Source organism: Phalangium opilio, unplaced genomic scaffold (assembly GCF_054372755.1).
Source record: "Phalangium opilio isolate 3A_F unplaced genomic scaffold, DU_Popi_V2 ptg000059l_1, whole genome shotgun sequence".
NCBI lineage: Eukaryota > Metazoa > Arthropoda > Arachnida > Opiliones > Phalangiidae > Phalangium > Phalangium opilio.
In genome coordinates, this window is record NW_028324176.1 from 1706293 (window position 1) to 1730798 (window position 24506).

At 37.0% G+C, this 24506-nt stretch overlaps 2 protein-coding genes across 2 annotated transcripts; one reads left to right on the forward strand and one right to left on the reverse strand.

Moving 5' to 3' along the window:
• The first annotated feature begins 8983 nt into the window (after positions 1–8983).
• Positions 8984–12701, forward strand: LOC149667288 (uncharacterized). Its single transcript, XM_089841407.1, has 9 exons — positions 8984–9344; positions 9433–9561; positions 9619–10405; positions 10486–10533; positions 10596–11305; positions 11372–11596; positions 11658–11886; positions 11952–12007; positions 12296–12701. The coding sequence occupies exons 1-9, from the start codon at positions 9150–9152 to the stop codon at positions 12644–12646; spliced, it is 2730 nt and encodes a 909-aa protein (XP_089697533.1). The 5' UTR covers positions 8984–9149; the 3' UTR covers positions 12647–12701.
• Positions 12702–19081: 6380 nt separating this feature from the next.
• LOC149667289 (uncharacterized) lies at positions 19082–20328 on the reverse strand. The gene is made up of 4 exons (XM_089841417.1): positions 20104–20328; positions 19904–20027; positions 19493–19842; positions 19082–19423 (listed from the first exon to the last, which is right to left on the reverse strand). The coding sequence occupies exons 1-4, from the start codon at positions 20326–20328 to the stop codon at positions 19082–19084; spliced, it is 1041 nt and encodes a 346-aa protein (XP_089697543.1).
• Positions 20329–24506: the final 4178 nt, after the last annotated feature.

The following is a 24506-nucleotide window of genomic DNA, read 5'->3' on the forward strand; positions in this document are numbered from 1 at the left end:
CTTACGCTTTCAGTGTAACTTTTGCCAATTAATACTAAAAAAAAATTCTTTTCATATAAAAATAATTATGTGTTGAACTCCTTAAGGTTTTGAAATATGTAGAGCGCCAATAAATTGATAAAAGAGGCAAACAAGATAGAGACTGCGGCAGTTACAATAAACGTCCTGCATGATTCGTGTGCCGAAATTACCAAGATCTACTTAACATACTTTATAAATTTTTAATTCCAATAGCTCGAATCGGCTCGCATTTTGACTTCATAAAAACACTGAAACTAATGAATATTTTTCGAAATTTTTAAAAACTAGGACTACGTTGCATATAATATAGGAAGCAATGATAACATTATAATCAAAATCTTCCTAGACCCACAACGGAGGCGTTTAAATATGAACTATGAATTCACTTTATGAGACATTATTTCATACGGACTAAGTAAGAATTAGCATTAAACACCAAGTTCAGTTATACAGAAAAATATTTATTAACAATTTTGTTTCAAAAATTATTTAGTAATCGAGCATACGACCGTGCACACTTAAACATTTTATTAGCCGTTTGCGAAACGACAGGCGTAGGGTTTCACAATAGTTTGGCGGCAGCAAATTGTAAGCGTTTTGGACCATCAGCAGTAGATCTTCGTTATTATTTGGAACTCTTTTCTCCATGAGTTGAACTACTGCTGACCAAAGGTTCTCAACCGGGTTCAAATCGGGGGACTCGGCAGGCCAGTTCAACGTCAGTATTCCTTCAACGTTCAAGAAGGCCGTTGCGACCCTAGCAGTGTGCGTTGGACAGTTGTCTTGCATGAAATGGAAACTGAAAACCACAAATATTTATAAAACATCATGGTCCTTCGGGGAAAACAGTAAATTAATAATACTCTGCTGCATGTTCCAATTCGTAAATTGCGGCTGCCGATGGAATCATGGCTTCCGGCAAAACGTTTATGTAAGCGTTACTGGTCAACCTGCCCTGGATATGGTGGAGGATTCCGGCTTGATTGTTTCCCAAGCAACACCACATATTGACGCTGAAGCGGCCACTCGTCATAGTCTGTTCGATTTTCCGCTGTTGCGCTCTTTGGGAGCGCCTCCGGATACCCACACAGTTGGCGCGGAAGAAGAGCTCTGGAAGGTCTTAAATGGATATCTCAAAGTGAGCGTTTAAAGGCTTATTGAACAACAACTACTATATAATACTTTTTCGTCAGAAAAGAGAATATATTTCTCCAAAGTTTCTCTTGTCCAAGTCAACAACTCTCGACAAAACTCCATTCGCTCTCTCTGTGCCTTGCTGTTAACATTGGTTAACATAAAGAGCGTCGTCGTCTTACACCATGCTTCTTGAGGTTTCGCCACAGCGTTGGAACCGACAGACTGCTACCGGTGATGTCTTCCCACATATGTCCAATATTTCGCAATGAAAGCTTCGGCCTGCGAAGAGCCTCTCTTGCCAGTCTTCGTCCCTGGACATCATTTAATACCGGTGATCTACCTTCTCGTGGTAAATCCTTCACAATGAGAATTAACAGAAAGATTATTGGCTTTTACAACGAAAATACTAATTGAACCACGATGAAATTATCCCATTAAAACCGTGAAACTAATTTACACAAATATACCCTACCATGGCACGACCATGTTGACGATATCTGGTGTAAGTATACTTAGCGTCGCCCACGGAACATCCAATCGCACCTGCAATATTCGCCCAAGTTTCCCCTCGATCTCTCAACGCGATAATTTGAACTCGATCAGCTTCCGTAATTCGAGGCATGATTGAGAATAAGTGACATTTATCCGAGAGGGGACATTTATATAGTCGAATTCCTTAAAACATAACCAACATGAGAAGTTTTTTTGGATAAATGTTTGCGCTTGAGTAAAAAATATGTCTTGTCAATCTTGGACATTTTTAACGTAGTCCTCTAATTCGGCCTTTATACGCTCTTTTTTTCCACAAATTAAATGGGGGACATCGATAAAATTCATTATCTCAAAGATTTTAAACAAAACATTTCACTAATTGTGCAAATCAAAATCCAACATATTGTAGAATGCCCAATATTTAAAAAAAAAAACATTAAAACCGCAAATGATGTTCCGTTTCCTAAAAAAATATTGAGGCATTATATTTGAACTTTGCACAAATAATAGTGTGGATAACGTTTTATTTATACCTTGTAACTTAAACGACGGGCCCCACGTTTTTTTGCGCAAATTATTGAGTGTGTAGGGTTCCCTTTATCCAAAAAAACTTCTCATTTGCGTTATGTTTAAAGGTATTCGACTATATAAATGTCCCCTCTCGGATAAATGTCACTTATTCTCAATCATGCCTCGAAATACGGAAGCTGAACGAGATCAAATTATCGCGTTAAGAGATCGAGGGGAAACATGGGCGAATATTACAGGTGCGATTGGATGTTCCGTGGGCGACGCTAAGTATACTTACACCAGATATCGTCAACATGGTCGTGCCATGGTAGGGTATATTTGTGTAAATTAGTTTCACGGTTTTAATGGGATAATTTCATCGTGGTTCAATTAGTATTTTCGTTGTAAATAGCCAATAATATTTCTGTTAATTCTCATTGTGAAGGATTTACCACGAGAAGGTAGATCACCGGTATTAAATGATGTCCAGGGACGAAGACTGGCAAGAGAGGCTCTTCGCAGGCCGAAGCTTTCATTGCGAAATATTGGACATATGTGGGAAGGCATCACCGGTAGCAGTCTGTCGGTTCCAACCCTGTGGCGAAACCTCAAGAAGCATGGTGTAAGACGACGACGCTCTTTATGTTAACCAATGTTAACAGCAAGGCACAGAGAGAGCGAATGGAGTTTTGTCGAGAGTTGTTGACTTGGACAAGAGAAACTTTGGAGAAATATATTCTCTTTTCTGACGAAAAAGTATTATAAAGTAGTTGTTGTTCAAGAAGCGTTTAAACGCTCACTTTGACATATCCATTTTAGACCTTCCAGAGCTCTACTTCCGCGCCAACTGTGTGGGTATCCAGGAGGCACTCCCAAAGAGCGCAACAGCGGAACATCGAAGAGACTAAGACGAGTGGCCGCCTCAGCGTCAATATGTGGTGTTACTTGGGAAACAATCAAGCCGGAATCCTCCACCATATCCAGGGCAGGTTGACCGGTAACGCTTACATAAACGTTTTGCCGGAAGCCATGATTCCATCGGCAGCCGCAATTTACGAATTGGAACATGCAGCAGAGTATTATTAATTTAGTGTTTTCCCCGAAGGACCATGATGTTTTATAAATATTTTTCGTTTTCAGTTTCCATTTCATGCAAGACAACTGTCCAACGCACACTGCTAGGGTCGTAACGGCCTTCTTGAACGTTGAAGGAATATTGACGTTGAACTGGCCTGCCGAGTCCCCCGATTTGAACCCGGTTGAGAACCTTTGGTCAGCAGTAGTTCAACTCATGGAGAAAAGAGTTCCAAATAATAACGAAGATCTACTGCTGATGGTCCAAAACGCTTACAATTTGCTGCCGCCAAACTATTGTGAAACCCTACGCCTGTCGTTTCGCAAACGGCTAATAAAATGTTTAAGTGTGCACGGTCGTATGCTCGATTACTAAATAATTTTTGAAACAAAATTGTTAATAAATATTTTTCTGTATAACTGAACTTGGTGTTTAATGCTAATTCTTACTTAGTCCGTATGAAATAATGTCTCATAAAGTGAATTCATAGTTCATATTTAAACGCCTCCGTTGTGGGTCTAGGAAGATTTTGATTATAATGTTATCATTGCTTCCTATATTATATGCAACGTAGTCCTAGTTTTTAAAAATTTCGAAAAATATTCATTAGTTTCAGTGTTTTTATGAAGCCAAAATGCGAGCCGAGTTGAGCTTTTGGAATTAAAAATTTATAAAGTATGTTAAGAAGATCTTGGTAATTTCGGCACACGAATCATGCAGGACGTTTATTATAACTGCCGCAGTCTCTATCTTGTTTGCCTCTTTTATCAATTTAATGGAGCTCTACATATTTCAAAACCTTGAGGAGTTAAACACATAATTACTTATGATAATAAAATATTTTTATATAAAAAGGAATTTTTTTTAGTTTTAATTGGCAAAAGTAACACTGAAACCGTAAGTAAGAAATCCTACAGTCTAACCAAGTGAGGTGTTTCTAAGATAGCGGGAAAATGACCGGGGGATTTTGCCTTGAGAATGGGGTGCTTTACTTTCTTCTAGGATGAAGGAAAATTACCGGGGGATTTTGCCTTGAGAATGGGGGGGCTTTATTTTCTTCTAGGATGAGGGAAAATGACCGGGGGATTTTGCCTTGAGAATAGGTGCGGGGCTTTACTTTCTTCTAGGATGAGTCAAAATGACCGCGGGATTTTGCCTTGAGAATGGGGGGCTTTACTTTCTTCTAGGATGAGAGAAAATGACGGGGGATCTTGCCTAGAGAATGGGGGGTTTACTCTCTTCTAGGATAGGCGAAACGGACCAGAGGATTCTGCCTTAAGAATGGGAGGGGGTTACTTTCTTCTAGGATGTGTGAAAATGACCGGGGGATTTTGCCTTGATAATGGGGGAAAACGACAGGGGATTTTGTCTAAGGAGAGGTGTTGTAAAAATTGACTTAAACCATGTGTTTGACAACTCTCAAATTCAAAATAACAATGCTTAACCAGGGTTTATTCATAAAACTAATATGTTGCGGGTCTATAATAGGACGTTCCTAAGAGAGTGAATAACTAGACATTCGTAGACCCAGCCTCAGATAATCCACATGTGAAGTCATCCTCTATTGTTAGTGGTCAAATTGGGTAACTAACCGTGACTGTGCATAAAGACTAAATAAACTAAAATACAAACTGACTTTTCAAATATAAGATCACAGCTACTTAAGAAAATACCTACTTTGAACATTCACCTTACGGGTTATATTTGGCTTGAGTAGACCGACCGTTCTGATTATTCATGGTGAAGTCAAAATATCGTGAAGCTCGGTCATTAACAGCAGCTTAGATTAAGAGATTTAATCCAAGCAGGTAAACACTACTAAACAGGGCCGGGAATAAGCACAGGACACAGGACATTGTCCAATTAAATTTGAAAATGCCCCATATTATTTAAAAAAATTAAGGTCACTTCACATTTTGACCGATAAATATTTCCGAAGTTCAGATAGCTTGACTATTAGGTTTCGACACTATTTTTGGACACTCCGGAGGACAGGGTTCTATATATTTTCCAGTCAAAGGAGGTGTTACTGGACACACGTCATAAAATAACTTTACCTTATTTCGGGCCCTACTACTAAACCAATGGGAAAGTAGTCTTTACATTTAAAAAAAATTCCTTGTGACAGTTACAACGGCCATGTAATATTGAAGTGAAACACAAAATTCTTAAAATTCAGAACATTTATGTATCCCTTTAAACATAATGAAAATTTCAAGTTAGCTGGAACTTACTAATTCGTCATATTAACAAAAAGATAGGTAGAAATACCCTATATGGGATGTTCTGGATATCTGGGTAAACGGTTTTCATTTTCACTTTTTGTGGAACTTAGAGGGTTCTCAATTTAGTAAATTTAAACAAATTGAAATATCTTGCGAAATAATAAAGATACAAGCAAATTGAAGACACTTTCTAAATATAAATTGACCCCCCTGATAAGGAAAATCACATTTATTTTCTCCAAAAACTAATATTTATCATTTCAAAAATTTCGGCCTAGCGAGAAAACGTTTAATAACTCCGGTTCTACTTAACCGATTAACACGTAATTAGGCTTCAATTGTAGATCACCTTCAAACACATAATTCACCTCAAATATATTTTGTCCTACAACTAACCGGAAGTTCACAATCTGACTCTGAAGATTAGCCTCATATAAAAATGGGAATTTAAAGCATTCAGAATACATTTCCAAAATCGAGAAAAAGTTTAATAACTCTGGTTCTATTAACCCGATTAACAAGTTATTAGGTTTCAATTGTAGACTACTTTCAAACACATAATTCATCCAAAAGATATGTTGTCCTACAACTAACCGGAAGTTCACAATCCAGCCCGGAAGGTAAGGCAAATCTAATTTTGGAGTATTTCGAAACGGTTTCAAGCGAAATAAATGCAAAGAGGGTTTTAAACCTAAAATATATAATTCCCGCTATATTTTTACCTCTTTAAGTGACGATGACGTCCGGAGAGGTATTATACTGGACGTGTGTAAGGGAGGGTGTCTGTCTGTCTGTGTGTCGGTCACCGCGTCCGCAGTTGGCAAATCGGAGCAAACGTTTTGCTTCTACTCCCAACATTAGGATCAAGAAGTGCGTGGCGATCGGCTAGGGTTACGAGAAACGTCAAGCCTCCCAATTGCAGGGCTTCAACCAAAGGTTCATGCAATTGCGGATTTCTTATCATTCATTGTGAATCAATCGCCTTATATACCCAAAATTTCCAAAAATTGTTAAAGAGGCACACACTAGAATTCAAACGTCAACAATAGCTATGTTTAAAATTATTTTAGGAATTAAGTTTCTTAAAACGGCTTCAGTAGAATTACGTTAAACTACTGACGACTAAAGTAATTAATACACTGTCAAAAATAAAGGTATTTTGAAGGTACTATAAAATACCTCCGCGACCTTTTTAGTACCCATGAACGTAGTCTATTAGTTGTCTCCAAGTACGGGTATTAAATGATTTCGAAAGGGGTATTTTGGAAATATAAGGTATATAGTGAAACCTTTTAGAGTTTCAGCGCTTCTGGTGGTATTTTATCGTACCCTGGAACTAGAAAAGGACTTAACAGACTCCTTTAGAGGGAGTTTTTAGTTCCGGCGTGCTGATTTTAACTAACACTACTAAAGTAAAATACATGATATAATACTTCTAGCCCAAATTCTCTAACACTAACTGTTCATTTCACCAGTAGCACTAGTAATGACAGCGTAGAAGAAATCTCTGTTGGAATATTAATAATAACCATAAAGATTAGGTTCGGTAGGGTAGAATAGGGTAGTGGTTTTCTACCCGAGATTTCAATTTCAATCTCAAGTTTCCTAGCTAGTGGTTTTTCTTAAATATTTAATTACATATAATTAATATTAATTATTTTCTTTGACAGCTATGTACACTAGCATACGTTACATCATTTAAAGGCAATACAATTATGATATAAGGCATACATAGTTAATATAAAGGTTTGAATCCGAGCTTACGCCTTCAGTCGCCATTCAAAAAATTTACATGTATATGTGACCCTGAATTACCTTTACACTATAACAGTATCACACCTTCCTTAACAAGGGGGAGCTAAATGTAGTATCGGGAAATCTTGAGTGGTTGATCCTTTGCTTACTATGCGAACTCTCACGACCCCGCAAGCCTACGGCGCAGACACTTAAGGCGAGATGGAAGGCAAAATTTTACCCTCATCCCGTAAGCCCACAACAAAGACACTAAAAGTTGAGATGGAAGGAAAATATTACTCTCGTGTCTTTCCGTCTCTTTTATATCGAAGTGGTGTATTGCTTACCATGTCTGAAAATGATGAAGTTTACCAGTTTCAAATGTGGCGCAAATATTTTTGATGGCGCGAAAGTATAATTTAGACCTGTTTGTGGGTTTTATTTGACACCTAACTTGGTAGCACAAAATACCTTTAAAAGTATATTTTCGAACCTTTTTGAGTGTTAACAGGTACCCTTTTCGGTAATAAGGAGTACCTTTCACAATTTGAAAGTTTTATTCCGACCTTTGTTGAGGTTTAAATGATACCCATTACGGGATCACAAAATACCTTATAGTCCTCAAAAGTACCTTCTTCAAGAGGTATTTCAGAGTACCCTTACACAACGGTATTTTGTAGTACCTATATAGGTACGTCTGGGGATGCATTGAAAAATACCTTTAAAGGTACTAGACAGTACGGTTATTTTTTACAGTGTATAAATTATATTTTCTTAACTATTTTCTTAATATTTTTAATTGCGTCTCGTATCGGAGAGCTTCATTTTGGTTTACCAACTTTCATATTAGTATATTTATCAATATTAGCAGAAGAAAATAGGGGAAGTGGGTAGCCGTAGCCTTGAGCCATACAAGTCGTCCAGTGATTCTCACTTACAATGGTCGATTCCCCTACCACCCTTAAAATTTGAATCTGGCCAATCGGCTTGAAGCATAAAATAGTACCAGATTTCATTGCGAACGCCACCATGTAGCGAACTATGGAACTAACATGTGTAGTCTGCTTATATTTCTGCTGTGCTTCAGTTTGAGTTAGAGTTACGTCAGGCAACGGGTTAATGCGGATATTAGTTTAATTAAGGACGAAAATTCGGTTATTTAATAAAATGAATGTCGTTAAGAGTACGCAGTGTGATTTAACGTACAAGGAAACTACCGATAAGAAAACTCAGGCTGTGTTGAAAGGAAAAGTAAAATCTACCCAAACCAATCCCAATGTTAAAAATCAAACTACAACAACTGATGAATTGAGTTTCAGCCTTGGTAAAGATCTAACAAACGTAACAGTGGTTCATGATAACTCGAATGCTACACTTAAAATTCAATCAGTAAATATTGGCACAATCGGTGCTTTGCAACCATATAACAATTGTGAGACGGACAATGTAACGCGTCAAGGTACAAAGCGGTCGGTCTCAGGCTTACCAATTGAATGTAGCCGTAGTTCAAAGGCTTTTGTGAGTGGGTACAATGTTTATGACATCGAAGCGTTACGACAAGTTCATAAGTTATTGGAAAATAGATTAGGTCAGTAATGAAGCTACTTTTGTAACATATCTTCCCCTGGTGTAACATAATCATCTTTCAGATCTAGATTGCCATTATCAACATGATCGAAGTGGGTCTTTTTCTTGTCTAACTGTCTTACGTCGTGATATGTTTCAAAACATGGGAAAGCACTACGATCAGAAGGGAATAACAGAGAAGGGAGACACGTGTTATTTCCATAATGTATTACGGTTGTAACAAGACTCTTACCGACCTCAAATTACCTCCCCTTTCCTGATTGGCTAGCGAGGTTCTGTTGTCATGGTGACGTTTAATGTCGTTAGGTGGCGCGTGGGAAACAAAAAAGTAGATCAGCTTAAAGCGTAGTCTGCTTCTCTTAACGAAAATGGAGGAAGTTAGCGTCGTGAAGTTGAAACGAAATCAAGCTATTCAAATTAATTTGGATGCGCGAGAATTAAGTTCAAAATCAGTCCAAGTTAACATTAAGGAACGCAAACTGAAGCATTCAAGTAAATTTGCACAAACAGACGAATTAAATATTCACGAAACTGAAAACAAAAAGAGGAAATATGATAATTTGGTAAGCCTTGGTTCCTATGCTAGTCTACTAAAGCCTAGTCAACTTTGTTAAGTTTCAATTTTGTAGGTTAAAATGTCTTTTTAAATAGGTTCACGGCCTTCCACCAGAAAAAAACAAACTATCTATTGTTGTTGACTGGTTAGATCAATTGAGAAAGGATGGTAAAGTTAGCGCGTTTGTTTATTACAAGGAGAAGTTAGCCCTTAATTCAGTAAATGTAAGTTTGGACATATTTGATGTGGAGATCTTACTTATATATCTTAAATTACTGTAGCGTTTTCTGGAAATTACAAGGTCAGATATATTGGTTCCTAGTCTGGGCTCTGAACCAGTGAAGTTTCTTGTAGATGAGAAGGGAGAAGCGAGTATGATCGTAGTATACGAGGGTCTCTGTTCAAGAGAAACACTTTTCGATGAGGGCATATTTCTGAATACGAAAGCATTTAATTTCTTTCGAAGCATTTTTGAAGAAGGATATGTTCTTTGCTCAGGAATTACCCAAGAAGCGCATGAAAAACTGTCTGAAATAAAGTTTTCCCCAAAAAACGTAAATCATTATAATAGCCCTACCCCAAGAACATCGGCCAAACTTTGCTCAATCTGGTTCCACCCTTCAAAATATGCCCCTGCTAAGTTTTCAAATACAAAAGGCCACTGTAATCAATGCCGTAATGTATCAAAACATATCAAGCGTCTTGGATTGAAGTCTCCAAAGCATGTATATGCTTCGCCTACATCTCGATGCCCTATGAAATATTTATCACCACGAACTCAAAGCAAGCGTCAATCACATTTGCGTGTTCGAAAGCATCGCCTTTTTGAATCAAATAAGAAGCTAAATGAAAAATGCGAAAAGTATGAACTTTTGTTAAATGCAAAACAAAGTGAAGAACTATCAAAAGCTACGGAAATTATTAAAATGAACTTTCCAAAGGAGCTTGATGAGATCTTAAACCAAAACCCAGAAACTAGGGATACTTTAAGAGAAGTTTGGGAAAATAATTGTGTCCAAGATAAGGAAAAAAACATAGAAGAATTTGCGAAGGATCAGTCAAGAAATTGTAAGTTAGATATTTGTTATTAATAACTTTAATATTGAATTTGAAATTATTTTGAAATGTGATCTTTCTTAAAATTAAAGCTAATGGAAAGAAGAGCAACAGATGGAGCATCATAACTTACAGAATAGGTAAATATTTGCGAATAGAAGTGGATAACAGAATTAGAATGAAAATTACTTTCATTACCTAGCCCTTGCAATAGCGTGCAGAAGCCGAGCCGCGTACGAAGCCTTAAGAAGTTTTGGAATTCTTAGTTTACCAAGCTGGAGGAGTCTGCAAAGAAAAATGTCGAAGCATTTAGATGGTCCTGGAATTAACTTTGACTACATGAAAGAACAACAACAAAGTTATGAGGAGTTTGTTAATGAAGAAATAGCAGTGGGGAGAAAAACACCGAAGGGTGACGGAATATTAATTTTCGATGAAGTCAAAGTTACTGGGAAAGTAATCTGGAATAGTAAGAACCACCAGTTAATTGGTCTTGCCATGACGCCGGAACAACTGTCAAGTTTGGATGATATCCACAGTGACCTCAAATCATCTGATACCTTACCAAAAGCGAACTACATGTTACAGTTCCTTTGGCGGGATCTTACATCTGATTACGATATTGTCGGGCCTTATTTTTCATCAGAGAATACGACAGACACTCACTTCATTGCTGCTTGCCTCTTTGAAGTTTTGAGGGCTTTTCACTTGTACAAGTTTAAAGTTTCTGTTTTGATGTGTGATGGGGCAGCGTCAAATTTGAGCCTCATTAAACACACACAGCATTACCAAGGGGCATATGGAGTAAAGATCTCTACGGAAAAGGAAGTTAACATCGAGGTCAATCCTAAATTCAGAAACCCATTTGCGCTAAATGAATATATTCACTGGATTATCTGTCCTTCACATGAGGTAACTCTTTGAAAGTTGCTAATGAAATAACGACAAAATGTATTGAATAACAATAATTTTCTCTAGATGAAAAGCCTTGTCAATGCCTTGTTTTCATCAAAAACAGGAGGAACACGCCAATTTGTGTACCACGGTGTAAAATTTGGTTGGGACACGATAATTGCCATGAAGAAAAGGGAAGATTTGAGGAGGGAAGCTGGAATTCCTAGACTTGTGCCTGATCTGGTCCAAAGTTATATTGAAAGAGACGCCTGGACAAAGCTGAACGTGAAGCCAGCTAGGATAATGCAAGTACGTAATTTCTATTTGATAATTAATTTGATGCAAATAGCGTAATCAGATTAAATTTTAGCAAAACGAGGTTTTAGCTGAACTCTTTGAACACGCTAACCCAAAGAATGGAGAAAGACCACCTGATAGTGAAGAAACAATGGCAACATTCAAGTTTCTTGAAGCTGTCAGTCTGCTTTTCGAAAAGGGCATGCTTAAAAGGGGGAAAATAGCCAGTATAGATGATTCAATAATGATGAACATTGACAAGGGCTTGAACTTTTTTAAAGATTGGTTATTAGATTGCAAAGGTAAATTTACTCTTTTTAAAATATCACAAAATATATCAATTCTGCATTTCATAATATAATTTTAGCTAACGATGACAAATTTAACATGATGTATCCAACGAAAGAATTTATATCTTGGCAGGTACTGCATCATGGACTAATTATGCTCAGTATAAACAGAAACAGGGTTCGTACACCACCGGGAAAAGTCAGGGAATTTGATCATAGGCCTAAAATATTCATAGAATTTGTGAAATAGGTCTAAAATGGTTAGGAAAATTTGGAAATAGGCCTAAATGGTCAAGGTAATTTCTGAAATATGGCCAGGGAAAACTTAGAAAAATCATGGAATTTCAAGTCAAAAACTTTGTACGAACCCTGATCAAACAAACTTAAAATTTTAAAATAAATTAAATCTTTCTTATTTTAGACGTGGGATCTTTTGAGAGTGATGGTTTATGGCATGAAAGCATTAGTAAAGGATTTCACAAGAAAATACCCTGGTTATTACCTGGCTCCTCTCCGTTTAAATGGAAGCGCAGTTGAAACTTTATTTTCACAGTACAAGTTCAATGCTAATGGAAAGCTATCTGGGGCTAATTTTGCTTACGCTCGAAAAAACCTATTAACTAAAACTGAAGTGCATGGTCATCATCACTCTAGCAAATATTATAGAACTGAGCGACTGTATGTGAGCCGCAATTTTTCAAAGTTCAACCAAGGGCGTGTGATCAAAAAGAAAGCTATACTTCAGAGTCTAAAAAAGAAACACTTCAAATAAGCTGCCAATATATTAAAGATATTTCATTTATTTTCAAATGTAACACAACATAAAATTAAAAATCACAATTAAAATCGTTCAGGAACTTTGGTTTTGATTTAATTCTTCTTGAGGACTGTCCATGTTCTAAAATTGGACATTTAGAGTTTTCATTTGAGCTTTGTATCACGGACTTCTCATTGTACCCTCTCTTGTAAAGTTTAACATTTGGCTTTGATTCTTTGGTCTCTGGTTTCACTGAAGTTTCATTTGAGGAATATATCACAGTGTCCTTTTTATTGTCCATTTCACATATTTTGGCACTTGGTATTGACTTAGAGGGTTCCAAGATTGTCTTTAAGGGAAATATCACAGTTTTCTTCGGGCTTTGTTCGGCGATTTCATTAAAATCTTTGGATTGGGTTTCGTTACAGGTTTTTGTTAATTCTTTTCTTGGGCGCCCTCTTTTTCTAGGTTCTGTCTTATTCCCTTCTGAATTCGTGATTGCTTTAGGTTTTGATTTCTTAGTGTTTTGGCACGGGACTTCATTTATCTCAGACTCTATTTCATTCTCCAAATTATTGTTTTTTGATTTTTGGTTGGATTTTCTCCTATTATTTTTCCCTTCTTGTAAGGGAGTCTTGGCTGTCAAACTTGTTGAAGGGGTGGCACCTTTTGAAATAATATAAAGTTCATCCCTAAGAGATGCGCAACCTTTACTCATTTCTTTTTTGTTTTCACTCTCTTGGGATTCCTTCGCTTTTAGCCAATCGTTGAAAGTGGCGTGAACTATTTTCCTGGTCCATTCTTTATAAAACATACGCAAATCATTTTCCGGACGATCTGTGATCTTTTTGGCAATTTCAAGAAAAAGGTTGACTAGATTTGAATCTTGAAAGACGTTATCCGCTAATACTTTAATAATATGGCTTTCATATTTACGGAAACCATCGCTGTTAAGATAACTTCTTATTTTCGAATTAAGTTCCCTTAAAAATGGTTTTAACTCTTCTCGTGGAAATTGCATTCCTCCATCGTCTCTCATAATCATACCAGAATAATTCAATTTCACTTTATCTTCACGATCCATGCTAAATATCCAGCTTAATTCATAGAGTGTTCTAGCTTGTTCAATCTGTTTATCACTTAATAATTTCCTTTTCCCAAAAATTATACGGTTTTTGAAAACGCTTCTTATTCTGGACAAGCAACCACCTCCAAAGGAAACGTAGCTCCTATCATATTTGTCAAGATTGTCGAACTCAAAGCTTTCCATAACACTCGCTATTGGGAGATTCTTTTCTTGGAGTTCTCTACTTGTAGTCTGACTAGGTTCTATGACTTCATTGTTGGACATTTCCGGTTTTCCTACTGTATTCGAGTCAGGATTATCACAGATGTCTGAAGTTTTAACATCTCTATCAAGAAGCTTTGTTCTCGATACTGAGAAAACTTCATAGCCATAGGCATGAAATAATTGCAGTTTCTCAACATCTGATATTGTTGATGTTAATGGTGTAGCATCCATAGGCTTTAGCAAAAGAGTGAGCTCTTGAAAATGTTGGAGTATGGTATCATACCAATTAATAATGGTGATAGTGGTTTTCTCTATTGATGTCTTCGCTTTTTTTCTTTTCTTAGAAGGATTATCAGGAGCATGGACAGTTTCATAAGTTTCGTAGAATAATGTTATCAGATACTTAATAAGAGATTCAAAGGTTTTCCCTTTTTCAACCAATGCATTATGCAATAATATTAGACTACTCCCTTGGACGTTAATGCTGTTTATAAACTTTTCATTGCAACACTTGGTTACTATGACTGGAATGCATTTGGCAATATTCTCCTCGTTCATGTTCCTAACCTAAATATATTCCAAAATATAATCCTGCCTTAATGAAAGTTGAATTTTAATTTTAAATAATAATGAATAATGTTATGATAAAATGTTTTTAATAACAGTAAATATAAATAAAAAACGTACCTTATGAAGGACAACGTCAAGCCTTGGATGTTGGAAAATTATAGCAGACAACTCGAGGGAAACGTTACCGCGGAGTATTATTGGTTTATTGGGACTACATTTCGCTGTGAGTGGGTTTTCCGATGTGTCGTTGCGCGAAATTTCTTCAGTTTTTTGAGGTTGGTCAGACTCTTGTTACCGTCCCTTGCCTATATGGCTCCCTTCTCTGTTATTCCCTTCTGCTACGATGTTCCTGTTAAAATCCAATTTTCTTCAAATGGTATACTTTCTGTTCCTCTTGCGTTTAAACCAGCTGTGTGTGAAACCTATTTCGATTGTGAAACCTCTACAATCGATACAGAATTAACCAACAGAGCCTTGAATTATCTAAATGGGAGCAATGTTTTTTGCGCGGGTATTCAAACTGTAAGTGTTATCATAGGTTCAAGTGGTGTTGTTATGTACCTCTGGTTGAACTGGTGATTATTTATAGTTTTTATAAAATATTTTAGGAATTTAAAATTGCTAAAGCTAAATCACTGGATATATTACAACATCCCTGTGAGAGGCGTCAATCCAAGCACTGTCCAATTATATTTAGGCCCCCTCAGTCTGCCTTAGTTAAAGGGAAATTCCCTTTAGTTTGTCCAAAGTGCTCAAGTTTAGAGAAGTATATTTGTTTATTCTTTGACTACATATAAATTTTGGATTTGAAATATATGGTAATTTATTTCGAATCTTTAAGGTATCTCAAAAGTAGAGAAAAGACCATGGATATGACACCGAGAACCAAACTTAAACGACGCCACATAAGTTCAAAGTTTCCTATTGAAAGTCTAACACCGAAAAGCAGACGTATACGTATAAAAAACATTCGTAACCTGAGGTATCGCCAAAAGATACAACTACGTAAACTGGAAATGGAGCTTAAGGTCGAGCTAAAGCCAACTTGGGAAGGGGGGGAGGGGTTGTTCATATGCCTTTAGTTTCTGCTCATTTCCAAGCAAGTGTTTCAAATAAAAAATTTCAAGACTTTACAAACCGAAAGACAACATTTCAAAGATTACAACAAAATTGTGAAAAACTTTTATTTTTGAAATTACATTAAGTTAAATGACATTAAATTTAAAGTTACTAATTCCAATACATCTTGTCTTTCCGTCGTTTAAATTGCATATAATTTTGCATACACGCGCATTTACACCTACGCTAGTGATTAATCGAGACACTTTTGGAAAATGTCAATTATGTAACTAATTAAGCGAATTTGGTATTAATTGCTGTGAGTCATAAAACTCTTGCTTGAGATCAATATCAGCGAGTAAAATAGCCATGGTTTTCTTTATCACATTAATTTTATCTGTCTTAACAAGTTTATTGTAATAAACACCTATGAAAGCTGCAACTCGCTTCAGGTACGGTATAAGCTGTTCGTGGGGAACGTGTAACCCACCACCATCTCGGTTCTTCAATGCTAGTGGGATTATTTTCCCTTTCTTCTCGGTATCTTTAACGCAAGACCAATTTGTAGAAGATCAAGAGAGTTATTCCTTTGGCTTGATGATAGCTTATAATTATCTACCCTTCGTTTGTTAACATTAATTATCTCCCCTAATGTACCACCCCCTAAACAACAGGCTGAATACTGTAGATCAGTTTCTTGATTTCTTAAGGAATCTCTAACAGGTACAAAACTAATTGGTTCTATTGCATCAGGAGTTTTTTTCAATGCAATCTCTCTCTGATTGTGACAATCTAGTATTGCATGCCCAAGGAAGTGTAGGAAAATGACAACATCTTCAATTACGCCATCAGACTTTGAATTCAAACAAGGTTTGATAATATTGGCTATAAAATCCAACTCTCTCTCATCTGGAGAATCACTAGCTTTATTTTCAATTCCCAGTCCTCTAGCTGAAACCTTATAGCGTTTTCCTTTGGGTCCTCGCGGAGCGCTCCCATGGAGGAATAAAACTAGGAGATCCTATTCTTCAAAAACAGTCTTTAACGAAGCTGGAAACTACTACTACCATTTTTATTACTCCTTGGGAGCGCTCCGCGAGGACACAAAGGAAAACGCTATTAGTAATCCAGTCTTGCCAATGGTTTAAAAACCATCCATAGCCTCCAATCTTCTTATCACTTTCTTTTAATATATTGAACTTTGATACCATGTTATTGAATAGTGGTTCAATATCCCCCGTTTCCTTAAGCCTTTGTACTAAGAGCATTCGTGTTGGATGCAATTAACTTTATTACTTTGAACTCTTCCCTATCACAGTTTAAAACTTCGGACAAGTTAATTTTTCCCTGGAACTTAGAAATACAATTGTATTTAAAAATAAAGACATATTTTAAAATAAGTTATGAATTTAGTACTTACCACTCGATTCCAGCCTCTGCCATTCTGCCCGAGCGCCTCACTGCCTCTAGCAGACGCCTCTAGTCAGTTGGAAGGCGTAGGACCGTACTGTCCACAGAATCACGTCACTCGTGTGTTAATGCGCGTAAAAATCCTATCTCTCTTCACCCCCACCAGGAGGGAAATGGCGCGAAAAATCCGTAAACGGGACGCCTCGCGAAGTTGCCCAAGCAACCCACTTCCCCTATTTTCTTCTGATATTAGTTAAGCTAAAGTTTAATCATAGTCCTCTACTTGAGGTTGAGCCACAAAATCTCTATGTTCATTTGAACAAGATATTTCCTTGCATTGTCTACAAATTGAAGAACAGACTGGACCAGTTTTACCGCATTCACATTTCAAATCACAGACTTCCTTGCATTTACGAGGGATCATCTGCAGAAGCTCAGCTGGAGCAGGTTGTAGAGTGGTAACGATTGGTTTGAGTTCAGATCCTACCTGTCTCCAACCCCATTCTCTAGCATTTAGGCTGCTTCCAAGCCACGTTTGAACTTGGTGATAAACTCTATTTGAATGTTGCTTTGCTGCCGAAATTGTTGGTGGAAGGGAAGCTAATTCAAAACCTCAATTCCATAATCTTCATTTAAAGTATACACTTGGTTATGTCAACTTTGTTTCACACGCTTTAACTCAACTTTAGCCGTATTGACAAGTGTGGGCGAACAATGGTATATATTAAAAAATTAAGTTTTATGATGGTAAAAAGGCTGTTTTACCCTCTCCCGTACTATACATTATAGCTCTTGTCAGTAATAGGAACTATATGTTTAATTTTGGAAACGTATTCTGAAAATAGAAACCATAAATGCTTTAAATCCCCAATTTTTATATGAGGCTAATCTTCAGGGTCAGATTGTGAGCTTCCGGTTAGTTGTAGGACAAAATATCTTAAGAGGTGAATTATGTGTATGAAGTCGATCTACAATTGAAGCCTAATTACGTGTTAATCGGTTAAGTAGAACCGGAGTTATTAAAGGTTTTCTCGATTTTGTCCGCCATTTTCCAATATGGCGGAAATTCCTCCAATGGGAGAGTGTGGGAGACCACACCACGTTAAAAAGCGCCCAAAAATCTATAAGATCTGAAATTTTCAGCTTTGTTTCAATTTGTTCAGGGTTAAAACCTATTTTTCCTGTACTAAGGTACGCGCTTCACTCCGAGGGGTTTCGCCAGTAGCCCTACTCCCATCTTTACGCAAATGCGTGGCTCGACGACGGACGGACTCCTAAAGAGAAGATAGAAGATAAAAGATAAGCTATTTGTTCATTTCTAGGGATATCCTGTCTGCTAGTGACACTTGAACTGAGATAGAGTTGGGGTATTGGCTGTGATATACTAGTTACTGGGTAGTCTTTTGGTTAGTAGAGCGCGAGTGGAGCTTAATGTTTAGTTAGTTTCTCGGTTACGGAAGAGCAGATGACAGGATATAACGGGATATAATGAGAAAGCGAGCATAGTAAGGCCTAATCTGTTACAATTTCATTGAAGTGCATGCATAATGAGGGAATCGAAAACTCACCTCTGGCTCATCTATTTCTCTGTCATCAGGCTGCCATTTTCACGAAGCCTCAACATTGCAGCCACGCGCTTGAACGATATCTTTGACCGTCTTGGTCTGAGAATATACCCCGCAATTGAGAACATTCTCTCAACATCTGCGGAGCAAGCGGGGATGGACAAATACCTTCTAGCCAATTTGGCTAAATAAGGGAATCTATTTTCCTTCAGCTTCCAAAAACCTAGCGGCGAAAACAGGTCCTCATCCTCGAGAAGTGGCTCCACTAAGTAGTCTTCTAGATTTTCTTCTGCACTGGGCCCAGAATAGTCTGGCTGCTCCAGTTCAGGGAAAAGATCGTGCATGTCATTTTCCGCTTCTGGTATTGATTCAGCCAGCGCCGTCAGTATTGTCTTCAAATGCTCCACTGCTCTTTCTTTTGTCCAACATTTAAAGTTTGGATAATCATCTATCCATTCAGGATTTTGGAAAGGCCCTTTTAAAAGAAAATAATAAATTCAATTGTTGCTATGTAAATTTAGAATGTTTACACCTTACCATCAAAAACTGAAGCTTTTATTCCTGGATGAAGCTCCCTAGGACGTAATCGCTATCCGACACTTCTTCCTCGAATCTCTTAGCCATGAGCTTCAAGAGCTCAGATTGTATTTTATGCAAGTAAGGACTCCTTATTTCCCTTACTTGCTGAAATACTCCCAGCAGGGTTGGAATCATTTTGGATGCCACGGGGGCCTGCGATTGGAAGAGGTCAGTCGACCACTTAAACGGACGAAGAAGAGCCAACATATCTTTTAGGATATAAATATCATTTTCACTGGGCAAAGTCAGATGGTCAGGGCCATTTCGGTCCGACTTTGCCAGTAGTATTGTAGCTCTTAAAGCTTCAATCATGCCAGGCTTTTGAAAAGAAAAAGAAAACAATTATATTAAATATGTTACGTCACACTTTCATTAAACACAATATACCTCTATTAATCGTTCTATAGCCATAAAAACGGAGTTCCATCGAACACCACCATCCTGCTTCAGGTCTCGTCCTCCCGGCGATCGTGACTTAAATGAAGCGGTCCATTTCGGTGAACGGCGAAGCCATGTGATCCACTCGTTGACTTTTTTGACCATGCGTTGTGATCTTCTGCAGTTTCTTAGTGCGCCATTCACAACTAATTGTAGGCTATGGGCGACGCATTTTTTTCTTGAATCCGCGGTCAAAAAGACTACATCTTCTGAATCGTCGGAAGCCTGAGAGGTTGCATCCCAACCCATCGCGCCATTTAAGCCTGTTTTGGGAATGCAGCCATTAGTGACGGAGAAAACTATCATAGTGCAAAAAAATAAAATTACTACCTTGATCAAGAACTACAATTTCATCCTCACTCTCAGACTCAATCTCATTCGCCCTAACTAATGTTAGGTTTGTGGGCCACGGATCGTTAAAAACTTTATCCATATTCAAGGCTAGGGATATGTTCGCCGCGTTGTCCGCACAAACGCAGAAGACCTTGCATGGAAAGCATAAACCTTGTCAAAGTTGGACATACTTTTCAAAATATCAATGTCAAGAGAGCTATATTTACTTTGTGACGTTCATATCCTGCCTCCTCGCTCATCTCCTTCAATTTCTTGCTGATGGCCTCTCCGGTATGCTTCTCCGGAAAATGACTAAAGCCGACCAGATGGTTTCGGAAATACCAATCTTCATCGATGAATTGGCATCGTAGACCCAAGAAGGAATCCCTGGTTCTACTACTCCATATGTCAAGAGTTTCATGGATTTCTTGACTGGCAATATTCCTCAACATCTCCTGTAACGATTTTATTTTTTAAAATCCATAATAAAATTCCAAAATTTAGTCAAATAGCCTACCTTTACCGACGGTTGAAGATGGTTGGCCTGGGAGTCCAAATCCCGAACAAGTGTCCTTCTTGAGACATCACGACATTGGGGATTCAGCGTATGGCATACATCCCTAAAGCCCCCCCATCTCCACTGTGAGGAATGGCGCGTGGTCTTTAACCACCATTTGCACCAATTTTTTTCTAAATACAAGGTATTCTTTGCTCCTAAGAGACCATCGCTTCGCTATCGATGGGCTCGATTTCATGCGCTCAATTCTACCACTAGTCCGCGGCCGTTTTCCTTCCATATGCGCGAGGGTATATCCACTAAAGAGATTTCAAAATAGATCCCGAAAAAAGGATAATGGATGGTAAGTGAAATATTACATAAAAAAGACTATGGCAATATACTGAAGGGGATATCCACTAGAGAAATTTCAAAACACCTCCCTAAAGTGCATAAAGGCTCGTATATTGCATAGTTTATTTTCAAAAATTTAAGAAAGACCATGGAATATGCGCGAGGGGATATGCACTGATGAAATTTCAAAATATCTCCCGACAGTGGGTAAAAAAGAGGATATTGTTATTCTGATTACTGTTATTATTTCATTTATGTACGATAATGTATTAAAGTAAATTGGCTTCACAGCCTCTTTAATTATACGATAAATTTAGTTTATGGCAATCTATTTCCCACTCAGAATTATTTCAAGGATGTTTCGCTATGAAATAATCGCTAAAATCACTAAATTTTCCATTTCACCCCTCCCTTAAAGAAATTTCAAAACATCTTGAGGATAGATAATCCTTGGTTTTCGCGTATTTTGGGTCAAATAAAACATACTCTAAAAGTTCTAAAACCGAGCCCCTCGTCTATCACGTGCATTGTATCAAAAAGTTAATGAAGGTTAAATTCAAAATATAATTATAGTCTATGGGATAGCTACTAGAGAATTTCCAAGACATCCTTAAAGTGGATAGCCCCTCGTATATCGCCTATATTAGGTTAAATATATAATACTACGGAATATAGACTAGGAAAGAACTACTAAAGAATTTCCAAGACATCCTTAAAGTGGATAGCCCCTCGTATATCGCCTAGATTAGGTTAAATAAATAATACCACGGAATATAGACTAGGGAATAACTACTAAAGAATTTCCAAAACATAATTAATGTGGATAGCCCCTCGTATATCGCGTAGATCGCGTAGATCGCATCAAAAATTTTAGGTCAAATAAATTATAGGTAATAAAGTCAAGGGGATAGCCACTTAAGAAATTCAAAACCAATCTTGAACGTGTTTAATTGAATAAAAATATAATGAAATTCGCTTACCTTCAAATATGTTGGCTCCAAAAACGTCCAAAAAGAGGTGCTTTCTCAAAAATTCAAGTTTGAGAAACTTAAAAATTACGCCGAGCTCGCGCGCTTAAAAAAAATTCAGGTTTAAAAAAACTTGAAAATCACTCGAAGTTCGCGGACTTTCTCAAACCAAAAACTCGAGTTGTAAAGTAAACTTAAAAATTACGTGGAGTTTGCGCGTTTAAAACTAACTTCAAGTTTAATAAAAAAAAACTTGAAAATAACACGGGTTCGCGGACTTTCACAAAAAATAAAATTTAAGTTTTTAAAAACCTAAAACGTACACGATGTACACTAATTCAAGTTGAACTTGAATTTAAGCTTTGAAAAAAGCTGTTTTGAAACAGTTCAAACACTGTCGAGGAACTTAAAGTCTTAAAAAAACTGGGATGATCAATTTTTTAAAAAGGCTTTGAAAGTAACTTGTCTCGGAGGGAGAAATCGCAAGAGAAGAGAATGGTCATAGGAGAGCGCCGAGTACTATTTATAGGTTTTAAACGACTTGAAATCCGTTTTTTTCGACCAATAAGGAGGATGGAAAATCTGGAGAGTGAGCCAGTGACGGCGTGGGTCTTTACTATTTTCCAACCGAAGCGGCTTCTCCATGAACATTTCGATTTAGTTCATCATAATTAGATCGAAAATCAGTTCCAGGGAAGCTTTATGGTTCCATTTCTTAACCACCAAATCTTTCCTTTACATAAGCTTAAAATAATTTTAATAGAAAACAATACACAAAATGCAAAACATTTTGTAATAACAATTTATAGGTTATTTCAAAAAAGGGTGGGAAGACAAAAGTACTGGTGGTTAGTTTAAGTTCACTATACATTTTATTTTATTGTGCAATTAAATAATTTTATGCCTACTTGTAATTTTTTGGCGAAATAATTCTACAAACGTTTGTGTATTTTTGTCCGTTCGAGAGTATTTTTAAAAGGCTTTCAAAAGCGCTTTTTATATTTCGTTCAAAATCTAAATATATGTCAATTATTCATTTAAGATTTCGTTTAGTCACACTTAATTATCAAATTCATAAAAAGTTGCGGTTTATTGATACGTAAAGAAATGCTTCCTTATAATTCAAGGCACGGTGTAGTGAGGATAAAGCAACCTTCAGGCGCCCACAGAAGAACACGTGGGTTCAAATCGGATTAAAAACTCTTATAACTCGCTAAAGATTGCAAATAATAATAATAATAATAATAATAAAGGTGTCATTAATTTAATGAACGTAAATCTTGAGAGTTATATACTCTCAATATCTGAATTAAAATGTAGGAGAAGCGAGGCTTAAGAAAGCGAAATTTTTCCGTAATTGGGAAAATCCGTTGAAAGGTCGAGCTGCCCGCCCAACACGCGTCAAAAGAGGAAAGACCAAGAGTTCATTTTAGAGATAACATCTATTAGACTCTTGGTCGGCAGTAATTCGTATTGTATCGTTTATTTTCCAAAATTTAGTATTTCTACTTTGAGTTACAAAGATTTAAAACAAAACTTTATAATCTATACGAATGTGCAGTCAAAATGCATTAAGGCATACTAATCTCGAAAAAGAAAAAAAGAAAATATGGAAAAATAGGCGTTTTATTAGAAGGTTAATTATTTTTTCCTCCAATTTAAAGCTCCGGTGTACTGGGGACAAATCATTCTACAGGCGCTCATAGGAAATACATAGGATTGAAAACGCCAACTAGAGGGCTATAAGTTTTAAAAACATTATCCCTAATTAAGGTTCCTGAAATTATTTTGTTTTTATTTTTCAAAATTTATAAAAGCCATAGGCTGGAATTGAAATCTATAACACGAAGCTGTAAACGTTTCACGGGGAAAATCGAACTTTTCCGTGGATAGGAAAAATCTACGATTGACAAGCTCAATCCGCCCATCCCATTGAAAACAGGTCATTGCCAGTTCAAGATTAACTATTTGGCGCCAGTAATTCCCCGAGAAAGTTCGAAAGGGGCCTTTTCTCTCTAGAAGGTTAGGTATTTTGGCGCGAAGCGAATAACAGCGTCATCAAGGCCAGGTGGATGGCTTCCAACTAGATTGTCAAAAGAATGGTGCATTTTATAAGGATTTCTAGAAAGAGCGGGAAATTTTGCTTGACAATAGACACTAGAAAATGGCGGGAAAACTTTGCAAAATAAAATTATAACCAAAGTTTCTTCTGTAAGAAATTTTCTCCAAACATTTAAGGCGATTTTAAACATACTTACAGCGTCTATAAAATTACATCCTTCAATTAGTAGTCCTTATTAACTCATAATAATTTACCATAACCATCAAACGATGAAAAACTTCATGTCAATTAAAACTTTCAATTGGTTTTCATTTCGCATTTGTCATAAATTTAATTCTGCGGGGTAATGATGGAAAACCATTACACAGGCGTTCATAGGAAATACATTTTCATTGAATGTAGTTTCAGCGCGTTGTTTCTCTAGTAGGAATTTACCTTTCATGGATTGACTAACTAAAGTTTATAGAAAAAACAATAACTTAATTATTGTATAAGTAAAGATTATTAAACTCCCAGTTTCTTTTTCTTCTACGTGACAGAACCGAGGGAGTAACCACTCCCAACTTTAATTAAGACATTTTCGTTGATCTGGGAGAGCTACCTGTTTTTATGTTATCCGAGGTAGGCATATGGGCTTAATTTAATATAGGTGTGTGTGTGATTTCAGTGTGCAAGATTTCAATACATTTGTTTTGGAAACCTTTTATTTTTCCTCAAAAAGTAAATATGGCCCTTAAAACAGCCTTTCAA